The sequence below is a fragment of the Phaseolus vulgaris genome, chromosome 8 (genome assembly GCF_000499845.2).
Source record: "Phaseolus vulgaris cultivar G19833 chromosome 8, P. vulgaris v2.0, whole genome shotgun sequence".
Classification (NCBI taxonomy): Eukaryota; Viridiplantae; Streptophyta; class Magnoliopsida; order Fabales; family Fabaceae; genus Phaseolus; species Phaseolus vulgaris.
In genome coordinates, this window is record NC_023752.2 from 3,600,021 (window position 1) to 3,622,636 (window position 22,616).

Consider the following 22,616-nt stretch of genomic DNA (forward strand, 5'->3'; position numbering starts at 1 on the left):
ATATATATATATATATATATATTTTCAATAATACATTTTTCATGTGATGGTAAATGATTGTTGTAACTTGAGGTGTCTGCCTGAGATCTTAAGTTGCATAATAATATCTAACATGAAAATTTTTATTTAAAAAAAATAAAAAAATTTACACTCAGTTATATATAATAAAATATTTTTATTCAGTTAATTCAATTTTGTATTGGTAGTTTGTTGAATGGCAGCTAAAGAAGAAGAGAATATGGGCCATGGCTAGTGATGCCCATACGTGTCCCATCCTTCCACCATCATTACATTTGCACAGAAATCTATGTGACAATGTGATTGCAAGTGATGCTAATGTGATTGGAAAAGTGAAAGCACCCCAATCATTTCTTCATCAATGGATACAAGACACACCAATCTTATCCCAAACAATTTCTTCTATATTAAATTTCAAACCCTTCTTCTTTCATCATTCTAAAACTGCTCAGAAGATTAACAAATTTTAGAATCAAATTTAAATGACTTTTATTTTATGTTAAGGTTTATATTTATTTTTATTTTATAAGATATTTTTATCTTTTAATGAAGGTAAAATCTTGAATAACTTTTATTGTATGAATTTTTTATTTTGTAATGAAGTAAGATGAGACCAAAGGTTAACTATCCACATATCAGCCAACAAATTCGTTGATTTGTTCATTTTTAATTTAATTAATCAAGTGAAAGCTTTCAATAATTATTAAAGAATGACAATTATAAATATCTAGATAACATAATTATAAATTTAGACTTATTCTACTTCTAATCACCACAGGAAACTATCACTCGAAATATATGAAAGAGAATAAAAATATATAGATTATAGATGAATGATTAATATTAAGAGTTAGAGTTTAATGATTAATATTATATATTATTTAATAACTGTACTATTATCCGAAAAAGTCATACAACTTTATCTTTTTATATCCTACTTTTTCTTTTCATGATTTAATCTAATGGATATTGAAAGTTATAGATGAAGCATTAATGTTATAAATGATTCAATAGCTGATAAACAAAGAAATTATTTAATTATGATTATCGAAAAAAAGTCATATCACTTTTTTTTTGTTATGCTGTGGATAAAGTGTAATAAATAGAAAACTAGAACTTACATAGTTGCTATATTTTTTTTTATATGAACACTTTTTAAATGTTCTATTTTACCTATTTTATTTTATTACCAATAAAAAAATTATATAAAATAATAATAAAAATTTAAATTGTATTTTTTTTAAACCACATGTGACCTTTTAAGTGATGATTAAGAAATTTGTCACACAACTATTTATGTATTGTTATGCAGTTCAAATCTATTTTCCCTCCCAAATTTCAATGTGTATTATATTCTGATAAACACATGTTTAAGCTTTTCTATGTACCTGGGCGTTCGAGGATATGAAGTAAGAATTTTTCCAAATGTAACTGACAACACACATAAATGGCCCGCATTAGTGAATATATTCCAAAATCAGAGTACAAGATCTTTTTTAATCACTAAAAATAATTTATAAATAAAGGGTACATCATACCCGAACCCATATACACAATTATGTATATTAAGATGTTAAATATTGTAATAATACTAAAAAAATCATTAAATAAAAACTAGAGAAAAAAAAATAAGGAGATAAGTTAATCTCATCGTTATAAAATAACACATGTACAATAATATATTTACACCAATGTTTATATATTTTTAAAATACTTTTGAAATATTTTAAGCAATTACTTAATACTACAAGTGAAGAATTGTATATAAGAAATTGTACCGGTGAAGATCGTGCGACTGATATCACGCTTCGATCCTTATCATTGGATTGACCGACAGTTAATCAAGGCCCATGTCCGTTAGGCCGACCGACAATTCAAGTCCAATTACGTTCAACCAAGGTCTGCGAAGCTAATCTATGATTAGGAGCTAGATAATGCAGCCCTGCAACCCTAAACACGGTTCAACTCCTTAACTTGACCCAATAAAAAAAATCCATCAAAGGTAATATTAATAGCGCATATTAAACCATGTACATCATATGCAGTGCTCTGAGAACTGAGTACCGAACGCCTTTACTGACTTGAGTGCCTTCTACAGGTACCCTTCAAATTTGGATTGCGAGAAGACTGAGAAGGAAGAGTGAAGAATTTGCAAGAAAGGGAGCTTAAGGACTATACAAACCAACAAAAAAAAAAAAAGATAAAAATCCTCTCAATACTCTAGATCCCATGAAACAGTAATTTTCTTATGATAAAATTGTTGGTTCCTTTAAGTTAATACATCATCATAAACCCTAAACCAAATACAATTACTATCTTCGAACTTATTAAAGGTGTGCAAGGTTTATATTATGCTAGATGATATATAGCTTTTTTTTTGTTAATGTTCAATGAGTAGATATCTTTTAAATTTTTTTATACGGGTTCTGAAATAATTTATTTAATTTTTATTAATAAAAATAATATTAAAAGTGTGTGAAGTTGTATAAGTGATTTTAAAAATACGTGTGAATGATTAAATAATTAGTTGTCTTTTTTCCAGTGGGGGCTTAACGAAGAATATCTCCAATTATACATATACAAAGGGCACAAGCAAAGGACATCTCCCCCACGAAACTATCTGCTTTTCTTTAGTGTGAACAGGAGGAACCACACTTTGAAACCAATTTCTAACTCCAGTATATATGGTGAGCAATAAAAGGCCAAAATATCTTATACGTAAAGGTATTTTTGGCCATGAAAACTCCAATAATATATATATAGTTCTATAGTTTCATGCATAAAGAATTTTGGCGTCCAAGTTGTCCAATAATTAAATTTGAACTTATCTATAAGGCAATGTAAACATATTATAATATATATATACTTTGCACACCAAGAGTGACTTTCTTTAGATTTTGTATTATTTACTTTGCACACCAAGAGTGACTTTAATATATATATATATATACTGGACTAAACTGTTAGTTGATATTGGAAACCAATTAATTAGAAAATGATCATTTTTTTTATAATAAATTATAAAACCAGCACTATGATTTGACTTAGACTAAGCAATATATACTTTAAATTTTATTCATTAATAAATTATAAAAGAACATATTATATTAATGAATCAGTAAAAAAAATGAATACAATATTTGTATTTCTTCAAAAGAATGAAAAATTAACTTAAAGTATATATTGCTTTTTACTCTAAATGTATGTTACATTTAGGAGAAAAAGCTCTAAGTATGTTATTAGTAATAGTAATAGATATTAATGAGTATTAGTGAAACTTATATTTAAGTTGTAATTTTGTCCTGGTTTTGTTTGGCTTGGTAGTTTAGAGGATGTTATAGGAATATCAGTAATTAGGAGTTGATTTTTTTTTATTCTGATTGGGCTTTTAGACTTGAAGCCTCTTTTGTTTTGTGTATATAGGTTGTAGAGGTTTTGCTTTTTGCTTCAGGGCTTGAGGGTCTGCACATTGTAAGTAAGATATTATACTCATTGTAAGTAAAATCCTAAGAACTAACCATTTCAAAATAACCTGAAAATAATTTAACATTCATTTTTCACAATAATGCCAACATGCAGACAGATTCTTAGAAGGAGAAGAAAATACTGAAGGTTTTCAACTTTTAAAATTGGTGTTATATATGTTTATACTTTTGCTAACTTGTGATTAATAGGACCCTAATTGAGAATTGATGTTGATGCTGTAAAAGGGGAGGAAAAGAATGAGAGCAGGTTGAGGAATAATGTTTTCTAAGGTTTTTAGACAATAAGGAGAGTGAGTGACTTTGTTTTTCACTTTCTAAAAGCTTCCACATACTATTTCTACTCCTTTTTATTTTTTATTAAACCCTAAGATCCAAAGTAAAACCTCACCCAAATAATTAAGTTGCGGTTTCCCTCGCTAAACCATCCTGTGGAGGGTTTTTAAACCCCAGAAAAAGACTTTCATAACCTCCGTAAAATAAAAAACAAAGCACCCACAACTAATATTGCAAAGAAAACTCATCAACCAAGATTTGAACCCAAGTCCTTCCAATAACCAAGGAAGGGTTAACCATTAGACCAGAGAAGTTCTTTGGTCATATTATCATTTTTATTTTACTTATTATTATTAACATAATTTATACATATTAATATTATATTAACATTATTATTAATATTAATATTATATTAACATTATTATTAATATTAATATTATATTAACATTATTATTAATATTAATATTATATTAACATTATTATTAATATTAATATTATATTAACATTATTATTAATATTATTATTATAATTAACATTATTATTAATATTATTATTATAATTAATATTATATTCATATTATTAATATTATTAATATTTATTAATATTATTATAAATATTATTATAAATATTATTATAAATATTATTATTAATATTATTATAAATATTATTATTAATATTAATATAAATATTATTATTAATATTATTATTAATATATTATTAATATTATTATAAATATTATTATTAATATTATTATAAATATTATTATAAATATTATTATAAATATTATTATAAATATTATTATTAATATTATTATAATGAATAGTTTCCAGTATATGATTCTTCAAAATTTGATACTGTAAATGTAACCAAAAAATAAATTATGATGATGTATATATGTGATAAGTTAATGTCACTTCACACACAACTTATTTTTACTTATTGAAATTCATAAAAACAAACTTTAAGAATTGAATAATAATTTCAATTAATGAAGTGCCTTCTAACTTCAATTAATGAATCAACCTCTAAGACCTAAGTTCAAAGCATATTTAAATATGTATACCAGTTTAGGCTAAACTCACTAAAAAATTTAATTATATCTATTTATTAAGAATTGAGAAAATATATTTTATTGATGTTTTACAATAAATTTTTGACACTTAAAAAAAATTAAAAAACTCTATTATTTTGATGAGATTTTAGAATAAATATTTAGAATTTAACGAAGGTTTTAAAATAAACCTTTGGAAATTAACGAAGGTTAAAAAAATCTTTGTTATTTTATGGAGGTTTTAAAATAAACCTTTGTAAATTAACAAAGGTTAAAAAAACCTTCGTTATTTTGTGGAGGTTTTAAAATAAACCTTTGAAAATTAACGAAGGTTAAAAAAACCTTCGTTATTTTGCGGAGGTTTTAAAATAAACCTTTGGAAATTAATAAAGGTTAAAAAAACCTCTGTTATTTTACTGAGGTTTTAGAATAAACCTTTGGAATTTAGCTAAGGTTAAAAAACCTCCGTTATTTTGATGAGGTTTTAGAAAAAACCTCAATTAATTAAATCAATTTCTAAGGTTATATTAACCTCCACTAAATAACCTCTATTAAAACCTTTTTTTATTGTAGTGTGATATTAAGTAACAAAACAAACATACAATTCAATTCAGAATTATTAAAATTCACACATAAAAAATAAAATAAAATAAAACTTAATCCATTTGGATATTGAAACATACACTACAAAAAAAATTATCAAATAAAAAATAATTTTAAAAATCAAACTATTAGTATCTAAACTTAGAAATAATTTATAAATTAAAATAAATTATCTAAACTTAGTTATTATATTAATTAAATTAAAAATCATTTTATAAACTTAGAAATTATTAGTATCTAAACTAATTTTTATTATTAATAAAAATTTATAAATTTATAATTAACCATTAGTTACCATAATTTTAACTAATAATTACTTTATATTATAAATTAGTTTCTATTAATTTTTTAAAACTAATTTATAATTAAAATATTAATAATTAAAATTTTGATAACTAATTCAAAATTTATTTTATAAAATTTTATTAATAATATAAACAATATTAATAAATTTTAATATATAAAATAATATGTAGTTTAATTAATATAATTATTAATTTTTTTTTAAAATTTAGTTATTATTTAAAGATTTTGTTACAGTAACTTTGCGTCTTATATACTTCTCAAGTTTTAAAATACTACATATTTATATTAATTAGTTTTTTTATCAGAAAAATATTAACTAGTAATGTTTTGAAATAAATTCCACTAATAAAAGAAAAGCCAATTCTGTAACATTTCATGGAGTTATTTTCACATCCTTTAAAATAAGCATATAATTTATATAGTTATCTGGATTTAAAGGTGCATAAGTTAAGAGTTATTTGGAAGGGATCTAACTCTCTCTTTCTCTCTCCTACACAGTTGTCTGTACTTAGAAATCTCGATCTCTGCACATCGTCATCTCCCTTTCTCAAAGTTTTCTGATCATGCACCTCCTTAAACTTCAACAGTAAGACTCAGAAACCAATTTGCATGTACGATATATCACTATCATATCATCATCATCATCATCTTCTTCTTCTTCTTCTTCTACCATGGCCTTTCCACCTTCTCACAGCTTCACGTTTCACACTCATGAAGAAGATCACCACCACCTCCCTTCAACCTCTCTCAACGCCTACCCCTCTTTCCCACCACAACACTTTCAAGGTTCATCAATCTCTTTCCGTCACAACACAGCTGTCTTTTAACTATATATATATATTCTTTGTTGCTGCAAAAATATAAACTCATATTTCCCTTTAGAATTAGATAACATTATATATAAGTACATATTCTCTTTTCTTTTTTGTCGAGTTCAATTTCTATACCCTTTTACTCAACCGATGAAAAAGTATTGTTAATACAGTTTTTAAAACAAATATTATAATAACTGAATGAGTGTGTAAATTTTTGTATACTATTGCTATGTTATTTACTCTTTGTGGATATGATTTCGGGAAAATTGGGTTTTGTCTTAATGTTGCAGGGGGTGCACCACCATTCATGTTGAAGCGGTCCATGTCGTTTTCAGGCATTGAGAACAAGTGCGATGAGGTGAACGGAGATGATGAGTTATCCGACGATGGGAACTTTCAATGTGGGGAGAAGAAAAAGAGGCTGAATTTGGAACAGTTAAAGGCTCTTGAGAAGAGTTTTGAGTTGGCGAACAAGCTTGAGCCAGAAAGAAAAGTGCAGTTAGCTAAGGCTTTGGGGTTGCAACCAAGACAAATTGCCATATGGTTCCAGAACAGAAGGGCCAGATGGAAAACCAAGCAATTGGAGAAGGAATATGAAGCTCTCAAGAAGCAGTTTGAGGGAGCTAAGGCTGATAATGATGTTCTTAAGATTCAGAATCAGAAACTACAGGCAGAGGTAATATTGGTTCTAACTTGCTTCAAATTTGTGTTTGGATCATTCATTGAACTTTCCATACTGGTCTCTTTCTGGATCAAGGTTTTCTAGGATCAAAGTAATAAAGTTTTTTCAGAAATTGACCAAGGGGAACATGAACTTAATTACTCATCAGACTCTAGGGGTTAATGTCACTAAACTGTTGTTCTTGATCTTTATTCAGATAATCTGAATGTGTTATATATATTCTAGTCATTGACTTGATGTAATTCAATTGAGTGGTGATATGTTAACACCACAAACAAAGAAATCTTTTCCAATTCAATTTGTTACATTTTTTTAATCAGTAGGAAGTTTTCCTACTCCTCATGTTTTTTTGGCTTTATAAGAAGATGAACTCTTTTCCATGTTTTTTAGTTTTGGTACTTCTGAAACCCCATTTCTTATTCTATCACTATACCTGACATTGGACAGCAACTTTTTAAAGTTTCCCACATGAACTATTTGCTTCTATAAGTTGGTTATTAATTTGGTGAAGAATCTGTCACTGTCAGACCCCATACCTGCAACAAGTTGTAATGTTTTTTATGTTTTATGCAACGAGTTTTAATTTTTACTATGACTATAACAGACACATTGCACTGATGTTTCAAGCTTTTAACACACTAGAATATATGATACTTGATTATCTTGCTTTTACATTATTTTTTTCTACTACATAATGTTTGCAGTTAGAAGCAGTAAAAAGTAGGGGTTGGTGTGAAGCTGGAACAATCAGCCTTAAGAAAGAAACTGAGGGTTCATGGAGCAATGGAAGTGAGAACAGCTCAGACATTAATTTAGATCTCTCAAGAACACCAATTTTGAATAATCCTACATCTTGTCAAGCCCCCTTTCCCACCAGCATAACTCAGATCCTTCAATATTCGTCAAAACCAGACTTTCAGGATGATGACTTCTGCAACGTGATTCACAACATTGATGTACAACAAAACTTTTGGCCCTGGCCTGGTCAACAGAACCACCATTTCCATTGACACTATAAATGATTTTTGGCTTCAGTGATATAAGGATCTCTCATACAACATTTTTCCTTCAGTTTTTGTTCTTTGCATTATTATTTATATGGTGTAGATTGGTGTATAAAGTTTGAACAGATTAAATGTATGTAGATGCATGGCGTCGGTGGACTTTAAGCAGTGCAATTTCCTTCCCATAAACATTATTGTTCCATACACATTATTGTATTGAAAACTATAAAATAATATTTACGTTAGGCAGAGAAGTAAAAAAATATTAATGGTGAGTTATGGCATGTGCCTCCTAAGTGGATTTCCAGGTCTGCAGTGCAGAGTGGACCATGGATAATTAAAAAATGGATTCTCTGTTTCCTTCTTTAAGCACATATTTTATTTCATATTGGTACTTTGCAATCTTCACATTGAGATGATGTTGTGGAAAAATGCATGCAAAGCTCACCATAATCAGAAAAAGAGTGTGGCGAGCACACACCCCAAGAAACAATACAAATGAGATTTTTACTTATTTATATATATTATAAAATGTTATTAATTAATGTGTCTAAGAATAATTAGTTTGAAATCACAGGAAAAATTACTTTGCATGACGTAAGCAACTCAACATCTACCATCATTGGCATTTAAGAATGGTTGACAAAAGCACTTGTTGTTTGTTTTGAGAAATAATTAACTCCAGATTCTTATAATAAAATTTATGAGAAATAAAATAAATAGAGAATAAGTACACACAAATTGACATAGAATTTGGTTAATTATATCTAGATCACCATGTTACAGAAAATGTGTTATTAAAAGAGAAAATTATAAAATATGTACTATTTTATAAAACACTCCATTTACTTTTAAAAAATATAAATAATATTTTCTTACCAAAAAATATTTGATACAAATTATCCTTACACTATAAGAAATATTAAAAATTAGTATTATATATATGTATATATTAACTGTAAGTAAATATATATTTACCATTTAAAATAATTTTACATGTTATTCAATTATAAAATATTATTAGTATGATTTTTAAAGTATTTTTTATAAATAAGTATCATGGATTGTATATATATATATATATATAATTTGATGAAACTTTGTTCTTAATTTACAACTTTCCTAGTACAAAAATATAATATTGTCTACATACACACAAACCCAAAAAACCGACATAAAATCGGTTTTCGTGAACAGTCAATTTTTTTAATATTATAATAAATATTTTAACTTTTGAAAATTTTGATATAAGTTAGATAAATTAAATTGATTAAGTGTTTCATTCTAAAATTAAATCTATGTAATGGAGGAATGAGTTGGTGATTTTTTTTTTATATTTATTGTGATATAAAATATGTTACTTTTCATAATGAACCATAAGATTATCTTAAAGATTTATTTATAATGTATATAATACAAATATTAAGACTAAGTGTGAGTAAGTAACTTATTTTTAATTCTTAGATTAGTAAAATACTAAAAGTGTCTCAAACTTGACCACAACAAATAGAATATATAACAAAATTATTCTTTAATTATTGGATCTCTTTCCATTTTCTTATCGGGTTAATTTATATTCTTGGTAGTAGATGTTATGACACATACAATGGAATTGTTTGATCTAAAAAATAATTTTTTTTCAATATCGCACCTTAAGAGTAATTTTTTGGTTTTGTCAAGACATTAATAAATTGGTTATTTTTAAATAATAGTAGATAGAAACAATACTAAGGATAAATGGTTTTCCAAACCAAAGTTTAATTGAATTATGTATTTATTTTTGTTGTATAAATTAAATTATTTTTTTGTTGTATAAGTTAAATTGCTTTTTTTTTTTGTATAAACTAAATTTGTTGTTGTATAAATTATATTACTTTTTTTTGTATGAATTAAATTTATTTGTTGTTGTATAAATTAAATTATTATTTTTATATAAATTAAATGTATTTTTGTTGTATAAATTAAACTATTTTTTGTTGTATAAATTAAATTATTATTTTTTGTATAAATTAATTATTTTTTTTTATAAATTAAATTATTATTTTTGTATAAATTAAATTATTTTTTGTTGTATAAATTAAACTAATTTTTTGTTCTATAAAATTAAATTATTATTTTTTAATAAATTAAATTAATTTTTTTTGTATAAATTAAATTACTTTTTTAAAAGTTTTAATTCATTTTATTAAGATTTAATTAAAATGTTTAAAATATTAGGAAAATGGTGAATTAAATATGTATTAATTAATTTTTTATATAAGCTGGGTCGGCGTGAGCCAGGCGATGCAAAATGCCCTTCCACTTATGTGTTGGACGTGACCGACGCATACAATGCCCTTCCACTTATGTGTTTGACGTGACCGACACATACAGTATGTTATTTAAATAGAAAATTTATTTTTTCCTCATTCACATTTCGCTGCACCCTCCGTCTTTTGCCGTGACTACTCCGACATTGTTCACCGTCGGTGTGTTCTTGCTTCGTTTGTCTTCTCTTCTCTTATTTTATTATATTTTTTTTCTTTTCCATTTCAGCTCTAAGTTTTATTGGTCTTCTTCATTTAAGCCTTCATCGCTACTGTTAAGCTCTACCTCCTACTCTACTTTGGTCAGCTTTCAGTTCCTTTCGCTGCTCCAACACCATTAATCGGAGGTAAAGTTTTAAAATTTCATAATTTTTTATTATATTTTTTTTATTACAGATGTGAATGTATGTGATTCTGAGTTTATGTGAATGATTTTATTGCGAACATAATTAAAAAAAAAAAAAAAACTGTAATAGAACACCTTGAAACTTGAAAGCTTATGCACGTGAGAGTGGCAAAGAAAAAAAACTGTTGTGAGTGTACAAAATTTATAAACCTTAATTTTAATAAAATTGAATTACTAAAACTAATTTAATAGAATTTAGGATTTCAATTTGATTAAAAATAATTTAATAAAATCTGAAAGTTAAAATTTTCATTAAAAAATGGAAATGAGAATAAAAGGAAAAGTATTTAATAAAAGAAGAAAAAGGTAATTAATAAAAGAAGTGATAATTTTTCATTAAATATCTTGTAGTAATGTAGATTTAGAATTTTTTTTATTTTTTTATTATTGATTATGTTGAATTAATGGTTATGTTGCAATAATTAAGTACATTATAAGTTTAGAAGTTTTATTTTCTTTTCCATTGTTGTAATAATTAAATACATTTAGAAGTTTTTCATTTTTCCATTGGTTATTTAAAAAAAATTAAAAGGTGATGGGTGTACAAACTAAATAGGTGCTAAAAACATGGGCAGCAGATTGAGCCAAGTTTTTCAAGAAAAGTTTGCAAATAGTGATGTGTAGGGTGTATAAATTAAATAGGGGCTCCGTAGAGTAAAAGTTATAGGCAGCAAAATGGGCCATATTTTTCATTAATATGTTGCAAATAGTGAACTGGTGGGTGTAGAAAACAAATAGGGACTACATAGAATAATAATAGTCTTGGGCAGCAGAATGTACCCATGTTTTTCAAGAAAATGTTACAAATAGTGATGTGAGGGTGTATAAATTAAATAGGGCTGCATAGTATAAAAGTGATGGGCAGCATAATGGGCCCATGTTTTTCATATTAATATGCTGGAAGTAGTGAAGTGGGGGTGTATAAAATAAATAGGGGCTTCACAGAGTAAAAGAGAAAGGGCAGCAGAATGAACCCATGTTTTTCATTAATATGTTGGAATTAGTGAACTGGTGGGTGTAGAAAACAAATGGGGGCTGCATAGAGTAAAAGTCTTGTGCAGCAGAATGGATCCATGTTTTTCAAGAAAATACTACAGTTAGTCATGTGGGGGTGTATAAATTAAATAGGAGATGCATAGAATAAAAGTGATGGGCAGCATAGACTAAAAGTGATGAGGAGCATAATGGGCCATGTTTTTCATATTAATGTTGGAAGTAGTGGTGTGGGGATGTATAAAATAAATAGGAGCTACATAGAGTAAAAGTGAAGGGCAGAAGAATGGGCCCATATTTTCCATTATTATGTTGCAAGTAGTGAACTAGTGGTATAGAAAACAAATTGGCCCAAGTTGCAAATAACTAGAATATTTTTAAAATTGTGATAGATAAAAAAAGGAATTAGGAGAGTAAATTTATTTAATTTTTATATGTACACGTTAAATGAAATTACAATCTAAGAATTACTATGTTTATACGTTCACGTTAAAAGAAATCACGATGTATGAGTTACGATATTTATACGTATGCGTTAAATGAAATTACGATGTATGAATTATAATGTTTATACGTACGCGTTAACTAAAATTTCGATGTATGAATGAGGATGTATGAATTATTGTATTATGTATAACTCGAACCTTATTGTGTCCTATTCGTTTAGGATTTACAAATACAAAATTCTTACAAATGTCCATCAAGTTGATCCAACAACTAAGCGTCTAACTTGGAAGAAAGTTGTCGGAGGAAAGAGTAGAGGTCGAGTGTAAGGTACGACACACTTGGCTGTTAACTTCCGCCAAGAAGTCTCTTCCTTCACTCAACCCTCTACTTTTAGTGCTTCACAATTTGATAAGTTGATTGAAAATCAACAACTTCATGCAGAACTTAATATGTGGTGTCAAAAGTATGTACACTTAGAAGACGAACTGAAGGTCATAATGGAACAGTTTGCCTCAATGTTGCAACGTGACAATCCTTCCACTAGCACAACTCAATTTGACCACCAATATAATCCAGAGCATGATGATCAACCCCTCTCTTAAAGTGCATCCTAGATTGGAAGTTTAATTATTTCATATTTTTATTATATACTAAATATTTTAGTTATTTACATTTAGTTATTCACATTGTTTGTTTTTTTTTACAGGTTTTGCAGATCACATAATTGTTATTTTTACTTGAAGGGATGCATTTTATATTTTCATTTGCACTCTTTTTATGTAATTGTATTATCGAACATTTTAAGTTTTAGTACTTTTAGTTAATTTCTAAAGTACAATTTTATTTTATGGTTTATTTTAATTCTAAGTTCTGCTTTATGTATTAATATTTAGTTTGAATGATTTAGATGGATGGAATTATCTAAATGACTTTGTTTAACTATTTGGATGATTTTTCAATTGTGAATGTGGTGTGAATGATAGGAATTTGTTATTTTGAATTGTTTATTTGATTGAGATTTGTTATGTAGCTGTTACAAGTAAAAATGACTAGAACAAAAAAGAAAATGATTCTTTTTAAAATCATTAATGCGTCGTCCAAGCCCATACAAACAATATTTTCTTTTGCTTCAATTTATGCGTCAACTAAGCCCACGCAAGTTTTTTATTTTTATTTTTTATCTTAAGTTATGCGTTGGCCAGGCCGACGCAAAATCTGATGCCTTTTTTTTTTTCTCTTCTTCGTCGACAGAACCAACGCATACGCGTTTTTTTTTATAAGTTTGCATCCTTTTGGCTCATACATAAGCCGAAAATATTACGTCGCTTTTACGTCGACCTGGCCAATGACATTTGCATCCCTTTTTCGTTGGTTGGGCCCACGCAATGTTCCTCGCTTGTGGTGGCCGACGAAAATATCACTTTGCTTCCGTGACTTTTTCGTCTAATGGTTGGTTGACACAAAATTGACATTTAGTCGTCGGTTTTGGTTCATTCTCGACAGTTTTTGGCTGAAGAAATATACTATTTTTCTTGTAATGAAATTATAAACTAATTTTTAAATAATAATATTTGTTTTTAGTCTTAATTTGTTGTGTAGTTAATTAATGAAACACTCAATAATTTCATATAAGTGGAGATATTACTACAAGAAAAAATGTTTTAACCGGAGTTTATTTTTACATTATCTAGAGTTAAAATCTCTATTAAGTCATTTACACAGGGCTACAGGTTCCTCCCGATAAACATCCTTAGGAAAGGTGTTCCCTGGGGTTTTTTAAACTTGAGAAAAAAATCTTTCAAAACCCATGCTAAATATCATTGGTTTAAGAACCTCCGTAAAATACCATGGGTTTCAAAACCTCCATTAAATACCATAGCTTTAAAAATCCTTCGTAAAATACCATGGGTTTAAGAACCTTTGTGAAATACCATGAATTTCAAAATTTCTGTAAAATGACTTGCCGTTTGACATAACCTTCAATCCCATTTTTCACCATCTCTAACTATCCTCCCGACTTCTCTTCCACCGTAGAGACATTACTCTCCGACACAGGCTAAATGGTCATCGACGACAGTCTTAGCAAGGAATCACAATTCAACTATACTTATGTCTATTATATATAAGGAGAAAAAACACTAAATAAGGCACTATCTTCTTCTTACACCAATATTACTTCTTCCATCACCTTACTGCCCCAACTTGGAACACAAGCCACTCTTACCTAACCTGGCAGTAGCTAGTGTTTATCATTTCTTTATATATCCTAAATAATTGCATTATTTGTTAGATGCGGGCTTCAAAGCCATGTGTGTTCTTGGTTAAAGATTGCAAGAACATTTTGCGAGGAGAAATTAACTTTATTACTTCTCACTTTCATAGTTAATTAATTATTAGATGCATTTTAAAATAAATGCCTTAATTTTAAATATTTCAAAATTATGAGAATTAAATATTAACAATTATAACTAAAACTAAAATTGCACATAAAATATATGCACATCAAAAGTTAAAACAAAATAAGTCAGATTTTTTAAAGAATGAACTCGTAAAAAAACTAGGAATGATATAAATCAATTACCATCAATATAAGAAATATGAAAATATTGTTGAAATACTTATTATCCAAGGTTATTTTGCTGAGTTTTTAAAATAAATTTTTGAAACTTTAGAAAATTTATTTGTAATGTAAAGTTACACTTTTAAAATTTTTGAGAATTTAGTTATAAAATATATTAAAACTATATAGTTTTTAATTATTTATTTATAAATAAATTTAATTATATTTTTTTATTAAATTTTGAAAAATCTGAGGTATTTTATTGAGGTTCTACAATAAATCTTTAAAATTTAACAAAGGTTAAAAAAAACCTCCGTTATTTTGTTGAGATTTTAGAATAAACTTTTGAAACTTAACAAAAGTTAAAAAGACTTCCGTTAATTTGTTAAGGTTATAGAATAAACCTTTTAGAATTTAACAAAGGTTAAAAACATCTTCGTTATTTTGTTGATGTTTTAAAATAAACCTTTTAAATTTAACTAAAGTTTAAGAAAACCTTTGTTATTTTGATGAGGTTGTAGAATAATCTTTGGAACTTAACGAAGGTTAAAAAACCTCAATTAACTAAATCATATTCTAGAATTATATTAATCTCCATTAAATAAGCTTCGTTAAAATATTTTTTCATTGTAGTGGAAAATAAGAAAGGAAATATATATGTTTTTTTGGAAAGATTATCGTATATAATATATATTCTAATGCAAGGTTTACCATCAATGGGGTGGATGCAAATATAAATGGTAGACAAAGTAAAAGATAGGTTGAACATGAATGAAATGCTTAGGTAGGAACTGCTAAACATGAATTGAGAAAGAGGATGGAAGATGATGAAAAGGAACAAAAATATAAAAATTTATATATTGCATGAGCTATGTACCAAGATAACCAGTCACATTTCGAACATTCATTAAGCCAACTACTTTATATCATTGCTGATTTTTTTTACAATAATTATTTTTTTATATCAATTTCATCAATGCTGTTGTCTATTTTATAAAGGACAATGATAAAAAACTAATTAGGGACATATTTTATATTTAATTTATAATTTTTTTATCAACAAATGAATTTAATAAAATGGATATAAAAGAAATGTCCAAACCCTTTAAAAAAAAAGCTTTTACAAAGAAATTCTTTCTTATTGTTTCTAAATCTTTCATATGGATTTTCCAATTGCAATAAAATGCTTTTGAAAGTTTTTTAGTCAAAGACTATCACACAATAAACAGATTTTGATAAAAATATCGAAAGCAAGTTTATGAAAAAAAAAATTACTTCTTTATTTCAAAATATTTTGTTCATGAAGTTTATTTATTTATTTTTATTGACTTTTATGGAGTTATATATATATATATATTATTATTATTGAACAAGCTCAAAAGGTCTTACTAGTTTATGGTTAATGTTCTTTGAATGTTTTGTAATAGACGGAACACTTGTCTTAACTACCGTGAAAAAATCAGGTTTAGGATTTCTTACATTTTTCATGAAGGGAATGCATGTGCTTATAAACTTGCGAACTTAGGCTTTATTCATCGATATTATTTTTATTGATATAATATGCTTCCATCTAATATTTTCTTAAAGTTCTTTATTAAAAGGTATAGACCTATATACCATTTTTGTTAATATATGAATTTTGGTCTAGTTCCCCCATATTTTCTTGTATTTTATTTTTTTTAATAATATTTTTTTTATGTGGTGACAGATTATTGTTGTTACTTGAAGTGTCAGCCTAACTGAAATGTCAAATTTTATAGTAATACCTAATATGAGAGTTTATATATATATATATATATATATAATTGGATTAATTCACTATGACGTGATCACTGAAAAAAATCTTTTTATAACAAATTATTTATTAAAAAAATAAATAAACTTAACACAGAAAAAAAAAATATAATATCCACTTGGTCTACATCATCTACTATTATACCTAGTCATACCATTGCTATCAATTTACCTATTTATATAAGAGATAGTATCATAGACCATAAATTAGAAGTTAGAAGTTGTAAAGACAACGACTTGCTAAACATTATAAACATTATTGTTGGTAGATATTGTTGGCACCAGACAAATGCTTTAATAGCATGAATTTTATGGTTGACATCATTATCGGACAAAAATTAATGTTCATCGTCTTTAATTTTTTTAGTAGCTATCGAATGACATATCTTTTGAAATATTCACACCAAGTTAAGTTTTGATAAATTTATGTCTCACTTTAAAAAAAAAAAAAACTTGAATGTGACATATTTATTTATTTCTTATATAGATATCTTTAAAACAACTTATTTAATTGGTATACAAATTTGATCTAACATCCCAATCTCTCTAAAGATATGTTTCGTTATAAAGTCTTATTATATTATTTATCTAACTAAGCTCATTAATAATTGTAACCTTTTAATATTATTATGTTATACTTACATTATATATATATATATATTAATTATGTATATATAATATATCATAATAAATTATTTATTTAAATATATTTTGTAAAAAGGGTTTTTAAATAGAATATACATTTATAATTTTTTTCAACATATTTAATGAGTAAGCAATATAAATAAATATGAGAAATTTTAATATATTATAATGATTTTAAAAAATATTATTTATATTTTTTTAAATAAATATGTTTGTTAAACTTAAAAGACTTTTTGAGTGAGTTAATTTTTACTTTTTTTAAATCAAATAATTTTTTATAAAAAAATAGGTCCGATTAGAAAAAGTCTCACCCACTCCAAGTTTAAAATAAGTTAAAATTATAAATATATAGGGATAATTTGATTTATGCTAATTCTAATTATTAATAAACACTACCCAAACATATTAAATTAAAAATAATTTTAAATTAAAAATAATAATTAAATATTATATTAAATAAGTGACATATTATTTATAAACTAAAAAAATTATTAGTATGTAAAATAATTTCTATTATTAATTAAAATTTATAAATTAGTTATCTTTTGATATTAGTTGTAATTTTCAGGTACTATATTTAATAATTATTTTATAAATTACACGCATCATAACTTTTGACAGCTCTTTAATTACACTTTAAAAAAAATATCTCTCTTTATTTTTATTTTTACAACACTCACAATGGCTATGATTTAAAAATTAGTAGTTTGGAAGGAAGCACGTATGATATGTTCACCCACTCCCATCAACATTCAAATATTAGCTGAGGATAGAGGATCAGCTACCAATTTCATTCATCCTTTGAACACTTCTACACTACTAAATTAATGTTTGAATAATCAAATTTGTTACCAAATGTATCATATCACATGACGGCTTTACTAACAAACACATTTGACCAATGCACTTTACGGTTTTATAAGCACTTATTATAGAAAAATTCATAAATTTAATTTATTTATAAATTAAAAAATAGATTTTAAACTAATATAATTTCTTTTACTAATCAATTTATGCATTACATATGACTTTTTACTAAGCATGTGCAATTTTTTTTATAAGGTCTTAAACTGAGAACTAAAGCGATTATGAAAGTTGATCATAATTAAGGTAAAGCTGCTTTTACAAAATGTTAGAAAAGCAATACACGTATCTTGACTTTTACAAAACTGTGGGATTTTTAAGAGAAGTTTTAACAAAGAAAAGAAAACAAGTTATCCTACGTTGCTAAATAATATGAAAAGTGAAGGAAACTGTAATACATATTCCCTGAAAGTAACCATGGTATATATATATTCTTTTTCATTTTGCTACACCTACCTGTTTAAGAGAACAACTACTCCATTAAAACGTGTGTTCCTCACATTCTATTATCATAATCAAGAACGTAAAAATATAAGTGTAAAGTGAATATATATTGAAGGTGAAGGTGTGTACACTATCTATTATGAATGAAGTTTGTTTCACATTCTAAGATCTATCTAATGTCTTACCGACACTTATTATCCTTCTCCTTTAAAAAATCATATTCCCTCGCTTTTTCATATATATTCTCAATATTTTATGTATGACAAGCAACCAAATTTCAGATGGTTGTCGTTGATCGGTCACTCTTGCAGTGCCGTGTCCTTATCAAAGTAGAACCACCTATTTCATTTTAAAGGTGCACATTGCTTTTACCTAGTACGACTTGTTTGGGTTCAGTTTCTTACCCTATATATAATTGCTTCCATGTTCCTTCTCAATTATCAGCTCATAAAACTGCAGTAGTTTCGTAACTTTCATCTCTCTTTCTGAACGTGAACCAAAAATAAACAGAACTATGGACCACCTAAATGAAGAGCAAGCAGAACCAGTTAGCCCTATGGGACAATACTTCAACAGTTCTGCGCTATGCATATACATTATTGGAGTTTTGGAATTTGAAGTTCCCATACATGACTTGCAAACCTTCACTCTTATCAAAGATGTTTTCCTTCCCATCAATCCACGCTTCTCTTCCATCATGGTTCTCTCTCTTTTCTTTTCCTTCCCTTATTATACTCTTTCATTTATTTTCATCTCTATATTAGGATTATCAGCATAATTTAAATCCTAACTAGTATTTAGCTGCTATCAAACACTTATAGTTTATAAGTGTTTTCTCCTTTATTTACTCAATATCACATCCATAAGTACCAAGTTTGTACCATTAAGTCTGAAAATAGCATTCATATGGCTTATATTGACTTGGATTATATGAAACCAGGTCCAAGATAAAGATGGAGAGAAACGATGGAAGCAAGTTGAAGTCAATTTGAAAGATCACGTGCACTTTCCCAAATTCCCTAAAGGGAAAACAGTGGAATCTTATGACAAGTTTTTTCATGATTACTTATCAAGCATAGCAATGGAACAATTACCACAAAGCAGACCTTTATGGGAAATTCATGTAATAAGCTACCCCTCAAAAGATGCATCTGGCAGTATAATATTTAAGCTTCACCATGCACTTGGGGATGGTTATTCTCTCGTGGGTGCTCTTCTTTCTTGTCTACAACGAGCAGATGACCCCTCTCTTCCCTTGTCATTTCCTACTCTAAGATCATTAAAGCCACAATCATCAACTAAAAGCTTCTGGAGAAGATTTTCTTGGATGTTCTCCTCTGCCATAAACACTGCCACAGATTTTGGATGGAGTGTATTGAAGAGTAGCATCATCAGTGACGATAAAACACCAATAAGGTCAGGAGATGAAGGAACCGAATTTCGCCCAATTTCCATATCAACTATGAACTTCTCCATTGACCATATCAAGATCATCAAGTCCAGGCTCGGTGTGGTATGATTACACCTATTAATTCCTTAACTAAACTTCAAAATTTTCTGAGTTACAACTTTATAAATGCACATACGTCACTTTTGTTGCAGAAAATATTTTCAGAATGTATGCAAGTATGTACATCCAAAAAGTAATAATTTTATCAAGAAAAATAATATTTTGACAACTTAATACAAATATATAGAACAATGTATCATTTTTTTTATCAAACTGTGATAGTCGTAGTAGTTAGTACCTTACGTGTAAGAACATAACAGTAAATTATATTATGGAAATGAATGTACACATATTTTAAGTCGGAAAATAACTGATGTACACATTTGACATTAGATTATCTTATTTTGTCTGCATGATTCTCTGATGGCAGACTATAAACGATGTGATCACTGGAATCGTGTTCTATGGGACCAGGTTATATATGCAAGACGTGGACTTGAAGTCCAAAACAGCAGATTCCACTGCATTGGTCTTATTGAATACGAGAAACATAGAAGGTTACCAAACAATAAATGATATGCTCAACAGTAAAGCCAAGGGTCCATGGGGGAATAAAATTTCCTTTTTACATGTACCAATACCCAAATTAAATCAAAACCGAATGTCGAACCCTCTAGATTTCATTTGGGACTCGCATAATATAATCAAGAGAAAGAAACAATCTTTAGCTGTTGCCCTCACTGGAACTCTTTTGGACATGGAGAGCAAATTCAAAGGACAAGAGGTTGGTATCATTATATAAATTGAATGTGTTATATATCATGATGTTATTATATGTTCTTTCATTCAGTGTTTTTGTTCATTAAATTAGCTTTTATTTTCTCAGCTTCACGTGTCAGTCTCAGCATGTAAATATGTAATTATTGTATTTGCCTTAAATAAAGCATATAAGAACTTCGATAAAAAATTTCAACAGGGTTATTGGTTAATTTTGTTGCAGGCAGTAGCAAAACACCTTCGAGGGACAGTGACGAATTCAAGTGCAGTGATTTCAAGCTTGGTTGGACCGATACAACAAATGTCTTTAGCTAATCATCCTGTTAAGGGCTTGTATTTCACATTGGCTGGTGGACCTGAGGTATAATCCTAAATCTCCTTCAAACTTTACATAATTAATCAAGTTAGAAGTTGTAGTGGAGTGTGTTGAGCTTTTAGAGAGAAAACAGAAAGGACAATATTTTATTTTCCAATGAAAGAATCAAATAACAGTTTTACATAAACTTAATTTCTTTAATTAAAAATGATAAAAAAAATTGAAAACGAAAGACATTTTTATTTGCTTTCAGGCAATTTTTACCCAGAAGATTAGATGTAGTGAAAAAATATGCATGATGAGCTCTATTTAAACATCATTTAACTATGTGCATTGCAGAGTCTTGCCATTTCGATTATGAGCTATGTGGGAGTGCTTAGAATCACCCTAAAGACAGAAAAGGACTTTATAGATGAAGAGAAATTGAAGTCATGCATACAAAATGCATTTCATACGATACTCAAAGCAGCTACAGAAAATTCCTGACAGAGCAAAATATTAGTGTGCTTGCTCCACACCATAGAAGTCAAAATTCTTATATTTATTTTGGAGAATTGGAATTGGTTGTTTTAATTTTTTGTAAAAGTATCATGTGTCATTACTTCATAGGTTTGATTAACGCCTTAATTCATTAATCAATATGTTGTCAGTATGCTATGAAACTTCATAAATGTTCAGAAAAAAATGAGAACTTCTCTTTGATTTATCGTGCAAAAATTTAAAATCAGTCATTAAATTAATTATTATTTCAATTGCAATGTATCAGTGACCGATCGGTCACTAAATTGATTACTATTTTATTTAGTTATTTAATAATTAATTTTTTTGTTTTAAGGATTTTCTTATAGTTGGTGCTGCTCACGTCAAGCAATATATTCCATCCCTCGACCACCAACAAAGCACCTTTCATTTTATAAATAAATAAAGGAAGAAGAAACACAGAATTCTCTGTTATAAGTTTGAAGAAGCAGAAGTAATGGAGAGTGCGATGAGTTTTAACTCATAGAATAATCCACGTTTGGGTTCTTTATTTCTTATGAGAATGCAGAAAATATATTAGTAATAAATAAGACACAACAAAATAAATAATAAATTAGAATGGATAAAATTAGATGCTGAAAAAGAAAATTGGATATAGAATGGTAAGAAATTGTGAGTGAGCTACACGTAAAGGGATATTTTATTTCTTCACATGCAAAACAAGTTTTGTAGTTATAAAATAAAAAGTTTCAAAACTTATATACGCGTGGAATGCATTAGTTAATCTTATAACATTCATTACATAGCAAGAGATGGCGTCAAAATCCCACACAATCTGCTCACACTAAATTTATTCTATTAGCTATTGCTTTCCGTTCCCTCTGATTAATTAGTTGT

General features: G+C 27.3%; 2 protein-coding genes and 1 long non-coding RNA gene across 3 annotated transcripts; all 3 read left to right on the forward strand.

Moving 5' to 3' along the window:
- Nucleotides 1-6,200: 6,200 nt before the first annotated feature.
- On the forward strand, nucleotides 6,201-8,441 carry LOC137826746 (homeobox-leucine zipper protein HAT7-like). Its single transcript, XM_068632879.1, has 3 exons — nucleotides 6,201-6,522; nucleotides 6,842-7,227; nucleotides 7,938-8,441. Exons 1-3 carry the CDS (start codon nucleotides 6,408-6,410, stop codon nucleotides 8,241-8,243), a joined length of 807 nt encoding a protein of 268 aa, XP_068488980.1. The 5' UTR covers nucleotides 6,201-6,407; the 3' UTR covers nucleotides 8,244-8,441.
- Nucleotides 8,442-10,590: 2,149 nt separating this feature from the next.
- On the forward strand, nucleotides 10,591-13,169 carry LOC137826994 (uncharacterized). The gene is made up of 4 exons (XR_011083635.1): nucleotides 10,591-10,705; nucleotides 10,804-10,890; nucleotides 12,610-12,716; nucleotides 12,831-13,169. It is a non-coding gene; the product is annotated as an uncharacterized lncRNA (long non-coding RNA).
- A 5,909-nt stretch (nucleotides 13,170-19,078) lies between these two features.
- Nucleotides 19,079-21,963, forward strand: LOC137827032 (wax ester synthase/diacylglycerol acyltransferase 4-like). The gene is made up of 5 exons (XM_068633227.1): nucleotides 19,079-19,396; nucleotides 19,637-20,209; nucleotides 20,577-20,930; nucleotides 21,147-21,284; nucleotides 21,579-21,963. Exons 1-5 carry the CDS (start codon nucleotides 19,211-19,213, stop codon nucleotides 21,723-21,725), a joined length of 1,398 nt encoding a protein of 465 aa, XP_068489328.1. The 5' UTR covers nucleotides 19,079-19,210; the 3' UTR covers nucleotides 21,726-21,963.
- The last annotated feature ends 653 nt before the right edge of the window (nucleotides 21,964-22,616 follow it).